Consider the following 20,807-nt stretch of genomic DNA (forward strand, 5'->3'; position numbering starts at 1 on the left):
TTCTGGAGTGGCCATCTCAGTATCCTGACCTCAATATCATTGAGCCCCTCTGGGGAGATCTCAAATGTGCAGTTCATGCAAGACAGCCCAAGAATTTACAGCAACTGGAGGTTTTTTGCCAAGAGGAATGGACAGCTTTACCATCTGATAAGATAAAGCGCCTCATCCACAAATACCACAAAAGAATTCAAGCGGTCATTGATGTTAAAGGACGCAATATCCGGTATTAACCGCTTCCCGACCGTCTCACGCAGATATACTGCGGCAGAAGGGCACGTACAGGCAGATTAATGTACCTGTACCCGCTAGGAGCTCCTTGACCATGATTGCGGGTCCCGCAGACCCGATGTCTGTGGGGATACGCACGATCGTCTCACGGTGAGGAAGAACTGGGAGATGCTAATGTAAACAAGCATCTCCCACGTTCTGCCTAATGACATTGTCACTGATCAGCGCTCCCTGTAATCGGGAGCGCTGATCAGTGACATGTCACACACAGCCCCTCCTCCCCCCCACAGTTAGAATCACTCCCTAGGACACACGTAATCCCTACAGCACCACCTAGTGGTTAACCTCTTCACTGCAAGTGAAATTTTTACAGTAATCAATGCAATTTTTTAGCATTGATCGCTGTATTAATGCCAATGGTCCCAAAAATGTTTCAAAATTGTCCGATGTGTCCGCCATAATTTCGCAGTGACGTTAAAAATTGCTGATCACCGCCATTACTAGTAAAAAAAAAATCTATAAAAATGCCTTAAAACTATCCCCTACTTTGTAGACGCTATAACTTTTGCGCAAACCAATCAATAAATGCTTCTTGTGATTTTTTTTTAACCAAAAACATGTAGAAGAATACATATCGGCCTAAATTGAGGAAAAAAAAGTTTTTATTTTTTGGGGATATTTATTATAGCAAAAAGTAAAAAATAATGCGTTTTATTTTCAAAATTGTCACTATTTTTTTTGTTTATAGCGCAACAAATAAAAACTGGAGAGGTGATCAAATACCACCAAAGGAAAGCTAAATTCTTGGGAAAAACAGGACATCAATTTTGTTTGGGAGCCACGTTGCACGACCGCGCAATTGTCAGTTCCAGCGGCTCAATGCCGAATCGCAAAAAGTGCTCTGGTCAGGAAGTGGGTAAATTCTTCCGAGGCTAAAGTGGTTAAGAACTCGGGTATATAAACTTTTGATCAGGGTCATTTGGGTAGTTTCTGTTGCCATTATGATTTAACCACTTCAATACAGGGCACATTCGCACCTTCATGCCCAGGCCAATTTTCATCTTTCAGTGCTGTCACTTTTTAAATGACAATTGTGTGGTCATGCTACACTGTACCCAAACTAAATTCTTATAATTTTGTTCCCATAAATAGTGCTTTCTTTTGGTGGTATTTGATCACCTCTGCGGTCTTTATTTTTTGCTAAACTAATAACAAAAAAGTGAAAAAAAAACGTTTTTCTTTGTTTTTGTTATAAAATGTTGTAAATAAGTAAGTTTTCTCCTTCACTGATGGGCATTGATAAGGCGGCTCCGATGATGGTCACTGATAAGTGGCACTGATGGGTATTGATGGGCACTGATGGCTGGCACTGGCATTGGATTTCACTGATAGGAATCGCTGGTACTGGCAGGCATTTTTCAATGGCACTGATTGGCAGCTACCTGGGCACTGATTGGCAGTTGCCTGGGCACTGAATGGCATTTCCCTGGTGGTCTAGGGTGGCATACCTGGTGGTCCAGTGTGGTCTCCCTCCCTGGTGGTCATGGGCGGCATCCTGGTGGTCCTGGGTGGGCATCCGAGGGGGGCTGCACTAATAAACAGTCAGCACAGACCCCCCCCGTCAGGAGAGCAGCTGATCGGCTCTCCTCTACTCGTGTCTTTCAGAGACTCTTCCTGTTTACATTGAGATCATGCCGTGATTGGACACAGCTGATCATGTGGTAAATAATCTTAGTCAGAGACTCTTTACCAAGATCGAAGTTGCGGCGTGTCAGACTGACACAACCCGGGAGCGCGTATCGGCTTGATATACAAGCAACGCCATATGAACTCCAGTCAGGATATCGCAACCACTTTGCCGATGTCATTTTGCTATATGGTGGGCAGCAAGTGGTTAAAAAGAGTAAACACAGTTAAATGATAATAAATGGCTTTAGCCAAACATTAACCATGAGTGAAAGAAAAATGTTTGTGTTATCATTCATATTCTCTGAAAAATGGCCAAGAAATCATAAATTCTGCCAGGGTGTGTAAACTTATGAGCACAACTGTACATATGTTTTGCCTTTCAGTTTGAAACGGAATGGTGGTTTTAACATATAAGGGTTCACATATACTTTAAGCTTCACTTGGGAATGTGGGCAAACATGTTACCCTAGTAGTGTGACCAGTGTGTAGAGAGAAAAGACATATTATTGTATGTATAACCACAGATAATATATTTGAGGTATTCATTATACACTTCACACCTACGTCACTCACAGGCCTGTCCCCACAAATGTTGGCTATGCATGGTGCCTCAATTAAGACTAATTTGATGCAATAATAATACAGTGGTTAACACAAAAAGAATGCAATGGGAGGTGGCTGCACACCATATATCTCTATTTTTTTGGCTCCTTGAAAGTTATGTGCACCAATGTCTGTATGTTTGCAATAATAGAATACAATTATCTCATTTGCAACAGTCTAATGTTCTAAACATTAAACAAAATATTTTTATTTTACAGAAATAAGAACCAGTTAAAAAATAGCTAAAATTGTTTAACTCTTCCAATTGCAACTATTTATCAATTAACTTTTTATTGTTTCCAACAATGCATTACACATCATGTCGCATTACATCAGAATAGTTCCACAAGAAAGAAAATGAGCAAACTATGGGATCTTCCGCCCTTCGATCCACAGGGAGCCCTCTGGAACAGGCATAGACCTGGCCAAATAGACTCCCCCCCGATCAACCGGGCGAATACTGGATACAGGAGTATAGCGCCAACCGTCACAGTAGCCAGCGAGAGATCCCAATATCTATATGCTTAGATCTACAAATATTTCAGATTGCTCCCTTTAGTTGCTGTTATCGAAGCATCTTCTTAAAGGAACCATGGAGCACAAGGAAACGAGAACAGAAGAGGTTAAAGAGTCAAGAAGGAAAGGAAAAGGAGATAGAAGTTATGTGAAGAAGAGGACATGGGAGAGATCAAGAGCGAAGGGGTAGACGATAGAAGGGATAAGAAAAAGGAGAAAGGATATTTAGGAAAAAGAAGGGGGGCGAGAGATAGGGGGGAGGGTGGGTGAGGGAAGGGGGGGGTGGGCACCGTGTGCGGTCTCGGCAGCGAATCACAGCTGGTCCTCCCGAAATTTCCATGGGCTCCAAACCACGTCATGAGCCTCTATCCGGTCCTGTATCCTGGCGGTCATCCTCTCCATCAATTCCACGTCTCTGATTCTAGTATGGAGCGCGTCTAGGGTGGGAGGCTGTACTTTTTTCCAATGCAGGGCAATGAGACACCTCGCCGCTGTCAGGATATGTCTCGACAGTTTCTTTCGGGACTTTGTCAATTTGGGAAAGGGGATGCCCAGCAGGAAAGTCTTAGGGTCTAATGTCACTTGCTGATCTAGTACAGTAGTCAAGAGGCGCCGGACCTCTTCCCAGAAGGGAACCACGAGGGGGCACTGCCAGTAAATGTGGAACAATGTTCCCCTGTGGGCCTGGCATCTCCAGCATCTGTCGGATGAGGCGGGATAGATGGCATGTAAAACGTCCGGGGTCATATACCAAAAAAATAAAATTTTATACGCATTCTCCCGGTACAGTGTGCACATCGAGCTTTTCGAGGCCTGGGACCATATCAACTGCCACTGCTCCTCCTCAATTGCAACTATTTAATTGATAGCTAAATATGATTGAAATATTGCACACTTATTTATATTTGTAAGATGCAATTACAATTGAATGATCATTTCTATATATAATAATAATTTCAACAAACAATAATAGTAATAACATATGTATGGCTGGCCACCTTAATGTGTAAGTGGAACTTCTCAATCCACATTGACTATTTTAATCCTTAAACTGCTAGCAATAAATACTGTAGATAGGAAAGTATATAATATTTACTTGTTGTATTTATTTTTTTACATTTCTTCCATTACTTCCTGGTTCAGTTACGTCATGGGGAAGAGGGATTCTCTAGGCTAGGCACACCCTCCTGCATGCATGCCTGAACTAAGGGCAGATGGGTTCCAGGAGGTAAATGCAACATGAATCATCTGCTCTTATGCAAGATGGCCACGGCCAAAAATGCTAGGGGTGTTTTTCAAAGTGGTTTCTCAGCAAAAAAAAGGTATGGAGACATGGATGGATGGATGAGTTTGCTTTAAATATTAAAACAAATGAAACAGCATTTTTGGTTTGAGTTGCTCAGATGTAGTGTAGTTCCGACTTAAATACTCTTTCACACCACACCGCCCTTTGCGTCGGCGGTAAAACGCCGCTATTTTGCGGCGCATTTCGCCCGCTAGCAGGGCGCTTTTACCCCCCGCTAGTGGCCGCTAAAGGGTTAAAACCGCCGGCAATACACCGCGATGGCGGTGTTTTGCTGGCGGCATTACGGCGCTGCCCCATTGATTTCAATGGGGAACAGCGGTGGAGGAGCGGTAAACACACCGCTCCTTCACCACTCCAAAGAAGCTGCTGGCAGGACTTTTTTCTGACGTCCTGCCAGCGCACCGCTGTAGTGTGAAAGCCCTCGGGGCTTTCACACTACACACAATAGTGCAGCTTCTTTAGGGCGGATTGCAGGCGCTATTTCTAACGCTATAGCACCTGCAAAATGCCCTAGTGTGAAAGGGGTGTAAGCTACATTTCCACTATTTGCCTAGATTTAGCAAAGAAAAATAACTGCATAGCTACAGAAAGGTATAGCATGTACCATTGTATTTAATAAGCACAGCTTTCAGACATGCTTTTCTGTGGATTGTTGTTTTAGTAAATGTGATGGTTGTTTAGTAAAGAAAAAGCCTTGTAATCCCATCTTCATATAAATATAGGTATACCTCTATAACCACTTAAGCCCCAGACCAATTTTCAGCCAAGGGACCAGGCCCCTTTTTGCGATTCAGCATTTCGTCGCTTTAACTGACAATTGCGTGGGCGTGCGACGTGGCTCCCAAACAAAATTGGCGTCCTTTTTTTCCCACAAATAGAGCTTTCTTTTTGTGGTATTTGATCACCTCTGTGGTTTTTATTTTTTGCGCTATAAACAAAAATAGAGCGACAATTTTGAAAAAAAAATCATATTTTTTACTTTTTGCTATAATAAATATCCCCAAAAAATATATAAAAAAACACTTTTTTCCTCAGTTTAGGTCAATACGTATTCTTCTACATATCTTTGGTAAAAAAATTGCAATTAGCGATTTATTGATTGGTTTGCGCAAAAGTTATAGTGTTTACAAAATAGGGGATAATTTTATAGCATTTTTATAATTTTGTTTTTTACTATTGGCGGCGATCAGCGATTTTTATTGTGACTGCTACATTATGGCAGACACATCGGACATTTTTAACACATTTTTGGGACCATTGTCATTTATACAGCAATCAATGTTATTTAAATGCACTGATTCCTGTGTAAATGACACTGGCAGTGAAGGAAATAACCACTAGGGGCCGGGGAGGGGTTATGTGTGACGTTATGTGGTTTTTTTATTGTAGGGGGCGTGGCCTGACACGTGACATCACTGATCGTCTTTCCCTATAACCGGGAACAGACGATCAGTGACAGCCACAGTAGGAAGCACGAGGAGAGGTTTGTTTACACAGACCTCGCCTTGTTCTTCAGCTCTGTGACCCGATCGCTGGACACCAGAGGCGATCGGGTTCGCTGGTCCTGCGGCCATGGTCACGGAGCTCCCGACCCCGGCTGGGCACTTAAAGAGCAACGTACCGGTACATGCTTGTGCCCAGCCATGCCATTCTGCCGACGTATATGTACAGGAGGCGGTCCTTAAGCAGATAAGGTTTTTAAAATGGAGTTATATATTAGGCATAGATGATATATTAGACATTTTTTTAATAATAAATGGAAAAAAAAACTGTTATTATGATACCTTTGCTTCAGGGAACTGTGCCATGTAATTCTCCATTGTATGCACTGCCTGGTCATACAACTTCTCCTCGTAATCACTCCACAGGAGATCATTATTCTGCAAGAATCAAATGATAGCAGCAAAGGAAACAAGCTAGATAAAAATATTTGCTACAATAAATTATAATTTACTGCAACTGATAAGCATCCCAGTAGATAATGTATTTCATAGAAATCTGATAACAATTGAAAAGATATTAAAGCTAAACTCCATGCAAACCGCTAAATGCACAGCTACAATATAGCAGCATATCTCAAAGATTAGTAATATTGCTCATTCATTCTAGTGATCATAAAGTAGTCCTGCCTGGTCCACGTGAAACTAAAGCCCCTTACACACTATTACATTTTCTGCAGATTTTTGTCTTCAGATTTACCAAAACCATATAATATGAGGTCAAACCTTAAGAGTTTCAATTTGTATGCAATCAGGCAGGCCATTGCACTACATGGTTTTGATAAATTTGACAAAAATCTGCAGAAAATCTAATAGTGTGTATGGGGTCTAAGCAAATAATGTTTTTGTGTTTTACTATAAATTTTCTATGAAAAGAAGTGCCATATATGTCAATACGTTTTTAGATATTGTATATCTTTATAATAAAACTCTCTAAGGTTGCCATAACCTCAAAATAAAATAGTTTCTTACTAATAATGGGAATTGCATTTAGCAAAAAGTTCAAGAATATGTAAAGTCTGAGTGTAAAATCTGGTGCAGCTGTACAAGGTAGCTAATTAGCTTCTAACTTCAGCTTGTTCAATTAAGCTTTAACAAAAAACAAAAAACAGAAAAAAAACTGGAAGCTGATTGGTTTCTATGCAGAGTCGCACCAAATTTTGCATTCTCCAATTTTAGTAAATCAACCCCAGTGTTTTTGTTGCCATGAACTTAGCACACAAGTAATTTATTTTGAAGCAGATACTTCAGGTGCCAGATTCATAGTTTAAACCATAACTATTGGTATTTCATTATGCTGCTTGCATTAGTAAATAGATAGAAAAGTATTCCATATTTACTTGTTTTAAACTTTTTATTTAAATTCCTTCAGTTACTTCCTGATTTCCTTGCCTACCTAGACAAATGATGACATACATCCCAGGAGTCTTCAGCAGGGGAGGAGGGCTTCAGCTAAGCACACCCTTCTGTCTGCATGCCTGAGCTAAAGGCAGATGGATCCCATGAAGTAAATGCTACATGAATCATACTCAAGATGGCCACAGCCAGCCAGTAATGCTAGGGGGTGTTTTCCAAAGTGTTTTTCAAAGTGATTTCTCAGCAAAATAAAGTATGGAGACATGGATGAATGGGGAAGTTTGCTTTGTGGTGCTCAGATACAGTGTAGTTCCACTTTATTTACTCTTAAATTTGTGGTGCTGATACGATTTTAGGTTAGGTTGGAGTCAAAGGTTAAGTTTAGGATTTAAAGTACAACTTTTAGGTTAAGTATTAGGAATTAAAGGATAATTTTAAGAGTACTGCCAGGGTATTGTTAAAGTGTATCTATAATCAAAACTTTTTAAAATTTTATATAGCATATAGAAGGGGGAAGAACCCCTTGCGGGTTTTACTGGGCTCTTTTAGAGAAATTTTCCTCATTTTCTGACACGAGAGGGGAAGAGGGAGAACAAGCGGGGTAGAGAAAAAAATGGCACCATATTGGGCTCTGGTTTGGAGTGGGGTAGTTGGCTTGCCAATGGATTTACCACCATTGCATTGGTTACCTGGGTTCCCCTTCTCCTAAAAGATACCATAAACCTTGTGCCCTGATTTCTCAAGGACCTTGATCTTGCATTGGGACCCTGGAGAGAGATACCTGTGAAAAGAGGGGCCTTGCGAAGTAAATGTCTCTCTAACAGTGCTGAAGCTGTGTACAAGTGAGCCCAGAGTTAAGTGACTTGATTTCTGACCTCCCTTAAATGCCTGATAATGAAGTTAGCCCTCCAGCAGGATCTGGTTTAACAACCTGCTGGAACAAGCAATGACAATTTGGTGTATTGTGCCAGTCACTAGGGGAGCTGTCTGATTAATACTGAACAAGCAATATTTTTCTTATATATATGGTATTTAACATAAAATAATATGATTCTGTAGAATGAAGCCTAACAGAGCAGATTCAAATGATCAAGCTGGAATAAAATAGTAAACCTTGCAGTTGTTCCAAGGACAATTAACCATTTACGGGTGACATGTGTTCTATTTTGGAGTTTACAGATAATAAAATAACATGAGAACATAAACAGCTGACTTGTATAATGTTGTTTCTGTGTATTGAAGGATTGCTGTGTAATATGAACATTCAGAGAAAAATACTAGGTCGAATAATACCAATTTATAATAACATTCTTTATTACTGTCTTTATAGAAGTCCTTGGAGCACGCATGCTCAACCTTTGTTAGCCCAAAGATAATTAATCATGATCACATCAAACACTTTTTTAAACAGCCATGCAGTATATAAAGGTATACTACAGTAAAATACAAACATCATGTAGGGTGACCAGTGACTGGACAGTCCTTGCTGGTCAGATTGGTCATAGTTGATAAGAGGCTATAAAGCTCTTCTCCTCCCTTACTCTTCTTTCCACTACTTGATTGGACACCTCAGCCCTGGAGAGGAGAGTTGGGGGGTAAGCAATGATGAGGCACAACTGAGACTTGGGGTGGGGGGGTGATGGAACTTCCGTTTACTGCCTTCTCTTCTCTACTGTCTGTTCCCCATTGTTAACTGTCCCTTCTGCACAGCCTCTCTCCATTGACTTCTATACAACCAGCATGCTCATAGATGGATTTAAATTCAGCTGGTCTGAACCTGCCAAATTTTCGATCCATCTTTGGCTGGCTTAATGGCGGTTGACCTATCCAAGAAGAAGTGGCCGTAGCTTAAGGGATTTAGCACCAACCATCAGCTAATTAGAAGCCCCCTTACATACAGAGTCATAATTAAAATGTGGTCAGGGTCAGGTTCCATCCAGTCACAATTGTGACTTTGGAGTAATCTTGTAATAAATCTGTCTCATGATGCATCTCAATGCTTCCGTTAGGAGACAGCTTTATTACACGGTTACAGCCTGTGTCATAAATTCCTCTTTTGGCTGCTTCAAAGACACGCTTGTGGCTCAATGAAATCTGACCCTGACTATTTTTAAAGCAGGGTCGGTTCTTCTAAAAAAATAACATAATTACCGGTATATATTAGCAATTTAAGATGCAAATAGCAGAGTTCTTCCTCTAACATTGTACCAATACAGTATCTTCTTTTGAGTAACAAAATTCCCATTTAATCTGTCACTGTCACTTCCACCCAACCAACTGCTTATCCTTCCCAGCACTGTATGTACACTTCTGCTTTTAGTCTACTTCTAGTTTCAATCAGATTTAAATTGTATGCAAGTTTTATGTATTAAAATACTTCTGTTCACATACGGTATTGATATACCACCTCTAGACTTAAACTAAGGAATGTTTTTTTATTTGTGAAGCTTTGTTATATTTACTTTAAAAACATTAGAGCTCAACACAAGGCTGTATCCTGTAACATGCTATTACAATTTTGATTAATCACCTGCTAATTGTGCTCCTTTCACTTGCTGGGTTTTATGGACCATGCTTTCAGGCAAACCCCTAGCCAGGACTCGAGCTGAATAGAAGTGCATTGATAGAAACACAGATCCTGTGCATGCCACTCCCCTTCTCTTCCTTCCTGTAAGCTAATTGGCTGCACTGTCCCTTGCAACAATGAGACTCATGTGTTCTCAGACAGGATGTTCAGGGGAGCTGCACTGATAATCGTGGAGCTGGTGGCAGTGAATAGGAGAAAATTAAAGTGTTTTTGGTGTGTCAGTAGTCATCTAGTGTTTACTTGGCTACTTAGCATGCAACTGTTCAAAAAAAAAGCAACAAAACAAACGTTTATTATTACCTAAATGTCTCTATGGCTGTAGACAAATTAGTGATCTACTAAAGGAATTAAAGTGTATCTATAGGCACACTCAAAAATGTCAAACTTCTTATAAAATGCAATCTATCACTAGCATTAACGCAACAGTGTTTGTTTTTATCAGTCCCCCCTATAACATAGTTAGTTTTTATTCCCCCACCTTGTCATGCTGATACTGGTGCAGATTTTGAAACACTGGCCAAGGTTGCAACTACATCTAATATGGTACCTACAATGCCAGAGAGAAATACACGTAGAGAAGAGATTATAGCTCTATGCCTGCTGGACTGATTTAGTTTAGCACTCACCCCTGAAGGGGCTGCTGGAAATAAACCAGGTCTCCCTTAACTGTACAGAAGCTGCCAGCCCAGGTACCAGTTCCCAAGCACACTGACAAACTCAGGTCTAGGGATGTCTTTGGGATCCCTAAATGAGTGATGATGGGGATGAGGGATGAGGGGAATGAGTGATGTGCTAATTTTAAAGGCTTATATGCAAGTTATCGTCATAAAAAGTGTTTGGGGACCTGGGTTCTGCCCCAGGGGACATGTATCAAGACAAAAAAAAGTTTTAAAAACTGACGTTTTTTGGGGAGCAGTGATTTTAATAATGCTTAAAGTCAAACAATAAAAGTGAAATATTCCTTTAAATTTTGTACCTGGGGGGGTATCTATACTATGCCTTTAAAGTGGCACATGTTTCCCTTGTTTACAATAGTCCCTGCACAAAATTAAATTTCTAAAGGAAAAAAAGTAATTTAAAACTACTCGCGGCTGTAATGAATTGTCGGTCCCGGTGATGTATCAAATAGTGTCCCCCATTGGATAGTGTCCGCCCTGTACTGCACTTGTGCAGTACGGAGAACAAGGAGAAGCCGAACATCTTCGAAGATAAACGGCACCTATGCAGTGAGTCCAGGTTCAAGCCCCACCATCCAAGTGGACATAGAGTTAGAATAAAAAATAGCAGAGCGAAGCCGACCTGGACTCAGTGCGCAGGTGCCGTTCTTCTTCAGAGACTTTCAGAGTCTCCTTCTCCTCTGTACTGCGCAAGCACTGCTCCTGCGCAGTACGGGCGGACACTATTCGATGGCTGGACACTTTTTGACAGAACACCGGCAATACACATAAAAGTTTTTGAAAATGGGCATGGGATTCCCCCACAGTACATTACCAGGCCCTTTGGGTCTGGTATTAATATTAAGGGGAACCCTGAACCAAAATTTAGAAAACAAAATTGTGTGGGGTTCCCCCAAATTCCATACCAGGCCCTTCAGGTCTCGTATGGATATTAAGGGGAACCTCGTGACATTGTGGAGAGCCTCTTCACTACGTAACTCTCATCCCCATCCAGAGTCATTCATATTCATTTCACAATGTAACTCAATCATCTTCATCCCCAACCAGCATCTACTCCATCACTCCAGTCTCCACAATGCATTCCCATCCATACCCAGCACCATCCATCCCTCCAGTCTCCACATTGCATCCCCATCCACGCCCAGCACCATCCATCCCTCTCCACAATGTATCCCCATCCACACCCAGCAACACCCATCCCTTTCCCGGAAGCTGGACGTGGAGACGATGGAGACTGGAGGGATGGGTGAAGCTGGGCATGGATGGAGATACATTGTAGAGAGGGATGGATGATGCTGGGCATGGATGAGGATAGATTGTGGAGAGGGACTCAGTGGGGTGGCTAGTAGGCGGATTTGGTGGGATGGCCAGTGGGCAGGCCCTGGGGAATGTTGGTGGTGAGGTCCAGGGAGGCCCAGGTATAAAGCTGTGTAAGGGGCCCCAAGATTTCTGATGGCTGCCCTGCTAGTCCTATTTTATTTATGGATGCTTCTTCCAGAGGTAAGCAGAACCAGTTAAGCCTCAGGTTTGAGGATAGATCTGACCAGACCTAGAAAATAAAGTGTTGCTTAGCTGAGTACAGCGGAGCCAAAAAAATACATTTATCCAGCCTAGGGCAACATTCTACATCAGGATAGGCTAACTAATGCATTTATAGACAGATTTAACCCTTTCCCGCCAAGCGTACGCAGATATGCGTACTCGGCTTCCGGGGGGTATACCGGGATGATGCCCGCACCTGCAGGCATCATCCGGTACCGTTTTTCTCAGCAGGCGATTGGCTATCCAGGCATAACAACCGATGCGGCTAAAAGCCGCTCGGCTGTTATGCCGGAGGAGCGGGAGGGGACGACCCCCCTTCTGCCGCCTCCCGCCGCTGTTACCGGTGCTCCCGCTCGATCGGGAGCACCGATTCAAGTTGCGCTGCCTCCGGCTGCTGGGGAGGAACTGGAACGAAGCCGTAAGCGGCTTCGCTCCAGTCTCCTCATAGTAAACAGGGAAGCGACGTCATGCCAATGGCGCCGGTTTTAAAAAGATTCAGAATTGCCGTTTTCGGCGATCTGAATACATTGAAGTGTAAAGGAGGAGTGGGGGGTCTTTTAGACCCCCAATCCCTCCATAAAGAGTACCTGTCACCACCTATTACTGTCACAAGGGATGTTTACATTCCTTGTGACAGCAATAAAAGTGATCAAATAAAAAAAAAAAAAAAAAAAAAAACAATTTAGTCATTTTAAAATAAATAAAATAAATAAATAAAAAATTTTTTTTTAAAGCGCCCGCCGTCCCCGCGAGCTCGCGAAGCAAAGAAAACGCATACGGAAGTCGCGCCCACGTATGTAAACAGTGTTCAAATCACACATGTGAGGTATCGCCGCGATCGTCAGAGCGAGAGCAATAATTCTAGCACTAGACCTCCTCTGTAACACTAACCTGGTAACTGTAAAAAAAATTTAAAGCGTCGCCTATTGAGATTTTTAGGTACCGTACTTTGTCATCAATCCACAAGTGCGCGCAATTATAAAGTGTGACATGTTTGGTATCTATTTACTCGGCGTAACATTATCTTTCACATTGCGCAAAAAAATTGTGCTAATTTTACTGTTTTTTTTTTTTTTTAATTCATGAAAGTGTCCCTTTTCCCAAAAAGTTGCGTTTAAAACACCGCTGCGCAAATACCGTGTGACATAAAATATTGCAACAATCACCGTTTTATTCTCTAGAGTCTCTGCTAAAATATATATATATATATATATATATATATATATATATATATATAATGTTTGGGCGTTCCAAGTAATTTTCTAGCAAAAAATATGGATTTTAACTTGTAAACACCAAATTCCAAAAATAGGCTTAGTCATGAAAGGGATAAACATGCTAATGTAGTTCAGCCAATCTTGGCAGTTTGCTACTAAACTATTTGGCATGATGCCATTTTCTTTACTATAGTAGAATGGAATATGTCTGTACCATGAAATTGCCTCTTTTATGGCAGTAACTACTACAGCACCAGCTGCCGGGGGCATGTAAACAAACTCACAGCTCTCTTGCATCTGCCTGTCCACTTCTATTATTCATCCTGGCAACTGTCTGTTCACCTGGATTTCACTTTCTGTAAATAGCTATGAGTAAAAACAGTTATGTACAGTATTTACCTCAACAATGGCTTTCAGTTCATTGTATCCATCCCAGTCTGCTCTGTAAATGACTTGAAGTGTTTCTGCCAATCTCTTAGAGCTGTCATGCATTGCTTTAAAAAAAAAATGACAATGAGATGCGGAAAAAAGTGAAATTAGGCACTATATCCACTGTAGAATTTGGATTATATACATGTTTATAGAGAATGTTTCTATTGCATTGCAAGTCAGTGGCCAGACCTGTAACCTGTAACTCTCTTCTAACTTGTGTCTTTTTGCCCCATATTGGCACTATATCCACTGTAGCATTTGCATTCTGCAGAGCAGGTTAGGGACTGCCCAAAGGGGAATTACTTACACAGTTGGCCAGCCTTAACATGTATTGCAGTATGTATGAACTAAATTCCCTCTTTTTTTTTGCAGAGTTTGCTAACAACAGTACTGTCATGAAAAGGTCCACCCGTTTGTGGCACTGTTGATCCTTGGGCTGTAGTACCGGTGTCCACCAGCGGGTGTACTCCGGCCGTGTGGAGCAGACAGCACTTTCTGCGCTCAGCTGTTACGTGAGGTTAATCATTGGCAGTCTTATGAATACCCGGCAGGCCCTCACATGCTTGCCATGGTATCGCTCTCTCCATGTGCCCTGACTAGGGATGAGCTTTGTGTTCGAGTCGAACGTACGTTCGACTCGAACATTGGCTGTTCGTCCGTTCGGCGAAATCCGAACTCTTGGTCCGTTCGCGTCAAAATTCGTGTGGCGCGCACGGCCCACAATGCACTGCGATGGCGCAGTGCATTGCTGGCTCATGATTGGCCAAGCATGCACTGTGACCCCACATGCTTGGCCAATCGCAGCGCCAGCAGCGAGGAGAGCCATGATTGGCCACAGGCAGGATGCCTGTGGCCAATCATAGCTCAGGCTGTGTAGTGCACGCCCCACACTATATAAGGCCGCCTTTGAGGCGGCCTCGTGTAGTGTGTTGGCATCTGAAGCAGTGGGTGTTCTGTGTACCTTCAACACAGTCACACACCGATCGTTTTTGGCTGATTTCCTATCTTGCTCTTGTGTAGTGGTTATTGTCTGTGCCCTGACCGCAGTATACACCACTATATTCACCTCACCTATATAGCTAGTGATCTATCTTTAATAATAGAGCTTGCAGTCAGTAGTGTTAGGAGATAGTGCGTGCTGTCTGCGTGCTCTGTACCCAGTACATACCGCTATAATCCACCTACATAGCTGTTCTCTATTTGAGCCCAATTGCCATCTGCAGGAGTTATTGGAAGTTGTGTGTGCCTCCAGCACAGCACAGTATACATCTGTATATACCCCTTTATCTCTGCTGTTTTCTGGTTATTGTCTGCGTGCCCTGACCGCAGTATACACCGCGATATTCACCTCAGCCTAAGGCCCAATTTTTCTGCCCCTGTTTAACAGGGGCGTTTAAGTACAATTTTTGATGCAATGCTTTGCAGCAGGGCTAATTCCAGCAAAAAAACTAGAGTATATGGAAGAGGTTGCAGTGTGGTGGCACCAGCAGCAGTGCCTAAGGCCAAATTTTTCTGCCCCTGTTTAACAGGGACATGTAATTACAATTCTTGATATAATATTTCACAGGAGGGCCCCTTCCTGTGCCCACCCAGAGTAACGGTGAGGACTTATAGTGTTGTGGCACCAGCACCACAACCACCAAAGGTCAATTTTTCTACCACTGTTCAACAATGGCATGTAATTACAATTCTTGATATAATCGTTCACAGCAGGGCGCTCCAGCGCCCACCAAGAGTCACTTTGAGGGCTTACAATGCTGTGGCAAAACCAACACCTTGTTCCGCCATTTCTGCAGAGCATATAGGGCAGGCCCCTACTTTCAAACATCCAACTTACAAACATCAGACAGCAGCAAGTGAGATGAAAAAAGATGGACGACAAAACAAATTATACAGGGGTGATAACCCTTCCCTATGTTTTCCAAAAAGCTTAAAAATAGTTTTTTTGACTGGAGCTACACTTTAAAAATGTACCAGTTGAAAATTACAAACAGATTCAACTTAACACAACAAACCTACACAGTCCCTGTCTTGTTTGCACCGCCTGTATACTGCTGTTCTGAGTATATAGGGCCTGGGGGCCACACGCATTTCCTTTTTTTAATATGGGTACGGGGTTCCCCTTAATATGCGTACAAGACCCAAATAGGCTGGTAATGGGCAGGGAGGGCTACCCATGCAATTTTTCTCAATGATTTTCAACCATATTGCAGGAACCAGATATAACATTAAAACCGCAAGCAGTTTTAAATGGTGTTATTTCCATTTAATGTCATTTTGTGCAGGGACTGTTCTAAACACGGGAAACATGTGGCACTTCACAGGCATACTACAGACATCCCCCAGGCACCATATTTAAAGGAATATTTCACTTTTTTTTTTCACTTTAATCGTCATTAAAATCAGTGCTCCCGCCAAAACGGCCGTTTTTAAAACTTTTTTTTGCATTGACCCATGTCCCCTGAGGCAGGAGTCAGGTCCCCAAACCCTTTTTAGGACAGTATCTTGCATATTAGCCGTTAAAATTAGCACTTTCCATTTCGGGGGGTGTTCGGCTCATCCCTAGCCCTGACCTTGTTGCCTGTACTCGGACCTTGAGCCTGTATCTACCCAACCTGATCCCTCTCGATCCTGAGCCCATCCTGGACCTGTCCCTCTTGTCTCCTGTTACCTAAAGATCCCTGCTCTGCAGCCCATCCATCCGTCCTCTCCTGCTGGTTCCTCATCCTTACCCATCTACTGATTCCCCTGTGTATGACCTCAGCCTGGCTTTTGTTTACGACTCTGGTATTTCCCATTAATTATATATATTACATGTTGTTTGTGGTTGGTAGTGCACTGTTTGTTTTCACTTTCTTGTCACTTATAATAAACACTATAGTTATTTCACCTACATGTGTTTTCGGTTTCCTCTGTACAGTCCACACAGTCTGGTCTAATAATTCCCTGATACATAGTTACATAGTAGGTGAGGTTGAAAAAAGACACAAGTTGTCAGAGGGCACAGCGGACTCTGACAGCAATGGTTATGCACTGGTAGAGCTCCCCTCTGTGTGAGGAGAAAAGCTAATTAGTAACCGTAGCCCGCCGGTTCCGGACACACAGAAACACACCGGATATCCCCTGGAACACAGAGGTAACGTTTGGGGCAAAATTATGGTGTTGGGAAGCATCCGTACCAAAAACAAAAATCCCTTCATTAAAGAAACCAAAGCACACACTGCAGCTAAAATGGCGTCGACACCTTCCTCCCAAAAAGCCTCAGTGCTCTCACAGAAGCAGCAGCCTATAAAAATAACTTCTCTTGGTGAGTCAGACTCAGAAATAAATGACTTACAGTCTATTTCTCATGATTCCCCTGCCTCTCCAGCACTTTTAAGGCAATTTGAAAAAATGCTTAACAAAGCTCTGAGGCAAACTTCAGAACATATCACTAAAAGCCTCACAAAAGAGATAAGAGAGCTGGGTAACCGCACTGAAGCGATGGAAACCAGAGTGGATGAAATAGAAATTTCACACAGGAATACATGTCTGAACTGGATAATCTTAAAGAGGAAAATCTAGCTTTAGAGATTAGATTTTGAGAATAGGGCTAGACTCTCCAAGATTAGAAGTAGAGGTATCCGAGAGTCAGTGACAGACCTGCAAACTACCATTACTGCCTTATTTCAGAAACTTCTGCCTACATTGTCAGCAGAATGTTTTTAAATGGATAGAATCCATCACACTCTTGTACCTAAAAAAGCAGACGTCCCCCACCCAATATAATTGAGAAGTTTCATTTTTATCGCAGGAGAATCTGCTAGCAGCAGCAAGAGAAAGAAATGAACTATCTTTTCAAGGACAGAAGTACCAACTACTTGCTGATCTCTCTCAACTCACTATAAACAAACACAGAGCAATGAAACCCCTACTACTGATGTTACAAAATCATCACATAAACTATCAATGGAGATTCCCCGTTTCTTTACGATTCGCATGCAAAGGCTCAAAATTCATCTGCAGATCAGAGGCAGAACTACAGCAAACTCTACAAAATCTGCATTTAATGGATAGCATGTCTGATCTTGATTCCCCACGTAGACGATCAGTGTCAGCATCTTCACAAAAATCCTCCAAACTTTCTGGAATCAACGGAAATCATTCCCACTCTCACAAAAGAAGTCGTTTGGATTACCCTCCTCAGCAAACTGAAGAAACCATGGACTGAACAATCTAAGCTGTTCTCCTAACTCGCTATAATATTTGAATCATAACTTACCTACCCACTATTCACCTTTTCACATACCCATTAATTTTGAAACCCGGATGAAAACTCATTTGACTTCCTAAATTCAAAACATAATGTTGCAACGCCTAATCTGAGTCTACTTGTTATGATATAGAACATAATTATATATTTATATAAATTAAATATTAAATATATATAGTTATATTTATTAATATACTTATGTATTGAACATGTGCAGTTCAACATATAAGTTGGCTCAAATACGAATATGATCGACTAAATGAACGTTTATTTGTTTAATGCTATGTTCACATTTATTTAATTCCCCTTTCCCCCATTCCCCCCACATATTATATATATATATATATATATATATATATATATATATATATAATATTTTTTATTTATTTATTTATTTGTGACCAATCCCTTCAAGACTAATTGGAAGGTCTTATTTGATCTTATTCTATTTTATTTTATCTTTGGGGGTGGGGGGAAGGGTAAGGGAAAAGAAGGAAGAAAAAATAAATAAAAAAAAGGAAAGGAAAAGAAGAGGAAAAAATAAGAAAAAAATAAAATAAAAAAATAAAATAAGGGGAAGGGGAGTTGGGGTGAAGAGAAAGGGATAGGGAGAGGAAAAAGATAATAAAAAAATAAAAAAAGAGAAGGAAGGGTAAAATGAAACAGGAAAAGGGCTATCATCCACGGTTGCTGACCGGTCTTTCATTTAATTAAGTTATTAATAAAATTAAATAGGAATTTTATGTTCTGCTCTGTTCTAATATATTTAGTCTCCCTTCCCCCCTTCCCCCATTCCTCCTCCTCTGTAATTAGACTCTAAAAGACAACGTGGTAGGTCTTATCTTATTTTATTTTATCTTTAAAATCATCTCCTAAGGTTACTGACTGGTCACCTTATTTTACAAAGTTATTAAGATTTACTATGAGATCTAGGTTTTGTTCTGATCTAGCATATTCTAATTTTTATTAGATGGTTACCTTAATTGAGATTCATATTATTCCACCTATTCTAGGAATAATATATCCCAACACCAAGCGGGTTTTATTTGTATTAATTTTACATCAAATCATTTCGCATTTTCTTGTTTCTTGTTTTGTTTAAATAATATTAATAGGGCTTTTCTACCTCACACAGACGTTCAGTGTGCCCCAATTAGCCTACCCCGTCTGCCCATACATAATATGTGGGCGGATGACACAGGCTACATTACCCCTGATGGCAGCCTATTCCCCTATCATGGGTAAACCCTACTTTTCATTACATGCTTTTATGCATCTTGTATAACTTTATCCTTTTAATTTTCAGTTTTCTCTATCTCTCTATACTCCTAGTAGCTTTAGTCCCTCCTCCTTATCCCCTCTTTGGGTCCACATGGGTCGATTCATCCAGTCAGACACTAACAGACAATAGTGAGCATTATTTTTTGAATAATTTATTATGGCACCATTAAACATTCTTTCCCTGAATGTTCAGGGAATCAACATACCACAAAAAAGAACAAAGGCATTTCATTCTCTTCAAGCTAAGAAGGCTCATATAATATGCCTACAAGAAACTCACTTTACAGAAAATTCTACTCCTAAATATATGAGTCCTTTTTACCCTCAAGTCTTTACAGCCTCGGCCAGCGTAAAAAAAAGAGGTACCCTTATAGCCTTCCACAGATCTACACCGTTCTTAATCATATCAGAAATTAAAGACCCAGAGGGGCGTAATCTCATTATTACTGGTCACATTATGGATAATGTGGTAACAATAGTATCATACTACGCTCCTAATAGACAACAAGTAGTAAATACTCATAAAATGGGTACGGTTTATCATATGCGTTGACTCTAACCAGATCCTCCTCCCATTTCTAGACAAATCGCCTTATATGCCCTCTCGCAACTCAAGTAATCACTCATTTTCTAAACTACTCTCTCAATATAACCTAGTAGACTATTGTAGAGAATGTAATTCATCCAAAAGATGCTTTACCTACTATTCTCACCCACATAAGATATTCACGCATATAGATCACATTTTTCTAACCACAGCTATGATACCGGAAATTCTTACATCCAACATAATCCCCATCCCCTGGTCAGACCACAATGCAGTATACACTACAATATACTCTACCATCCCTAAAGCCCATGACCCAACATGGTACCTGCCCGACGTCATACTTAAAAACCCCTTACATAGTCAAATAATTGAACAAGGTATTAAAGACTATCTAGAATATAACACTAACCCAGAGGTTTCTCCGCTTACCTTATGGGAAGCACATAAGCCTGTGGTACGTGGATTGATCCAACGACAAATGGCACAAATATGCGTTGACTCTAACCAGATCCTCCTCCCATTTCTAGACAAATCGCCTTATATGCCCTCTTGCAACTCAAGCAATCAATCATTTTCTAAACTACTCTCTCAATATAACCTAGTAGACTATTGGAGAGAATGTAATTCATCCAAAAGATGCTTTACCTACTATTCTCACCCACATAAGATATTCACGCGTATAGATCAAATTTTTCTAACCACAGCTATGATACCGGAAATTCTTACATCCAACATAATCCCCATCCCCTGGTCAGACCACAATGCAGTATACACCACAATATCCTCTACCATCCCTAAAGCCCATGACCCAACATGGTACCTCCCTGACGTCATACTTAAAAACCCCTTACATAGTCAAATAATTGAACAAGGTATTAAAGACTATCTAGAATATAACACTAACCCAGAGGTTTCTCCGCTTACCTTATGGGAAGCACATAAGCCTGTGGTATGTGGATTGATCCAACGACAAATGGCACTGATTAAAAGAGAACGCATTAGCCTAACACGAAAATTAAAAAACCAACTTTAACACTGCTTTTGCTTCATTTCAAAACAACCCTTCCTCTAA

General features: G+C 41.2%; 1 protein-coding gene across 4 annotated transcripts in view; it reads right to left on the reverse strand.

The window, feature by feature from the left end:
• The window catches only part of BIN2 (bridging integrator 2), a 117,822-nt gene that overhangs the window by 54,392 nt on the left and 42,623 nt on the right, over positions 1-20,807 (reverse strand). For 3 of the 4 annotated variants that reach the window (XM_077483690.1, XM_077483689.1, XM_077483692.1), the window contains exons 4-5: positions 13,620-13,714; positions 6,127-6,222 (exon numbers count right to left, since the gene is read on the reverse strand). In XM_077483690.1, the coding sequence (XP_077339816.1) occupies positions 6,127-6,222; positions 13,620-13,714 (191 nt within the window). The remainder of the gene's footprint in view (positions 1-6,126; positions 6,223-13,619; positions 13,715-20,807) is intronic. The other variant, XM_077483691.1, reaches the window with a different exon arrangement.

Source organism: Lithobates pipiens, unplaced genomic scaffold (assembly GCF_037356315.1).
Source record: "Lithobates pipiens isolate NorthernLeopardFrog02 unplaced genomic scaffold, aLitPip1_a1.2 Scaffold_16, whole genome shotgun sequence".
In the NCBI taxonomy this organism is placed as follows: Eukaryota; Metazoa; Chordata; class Amphibia; order Anura; family Ranidae; genus Lithobates; species Lithobates pipiens.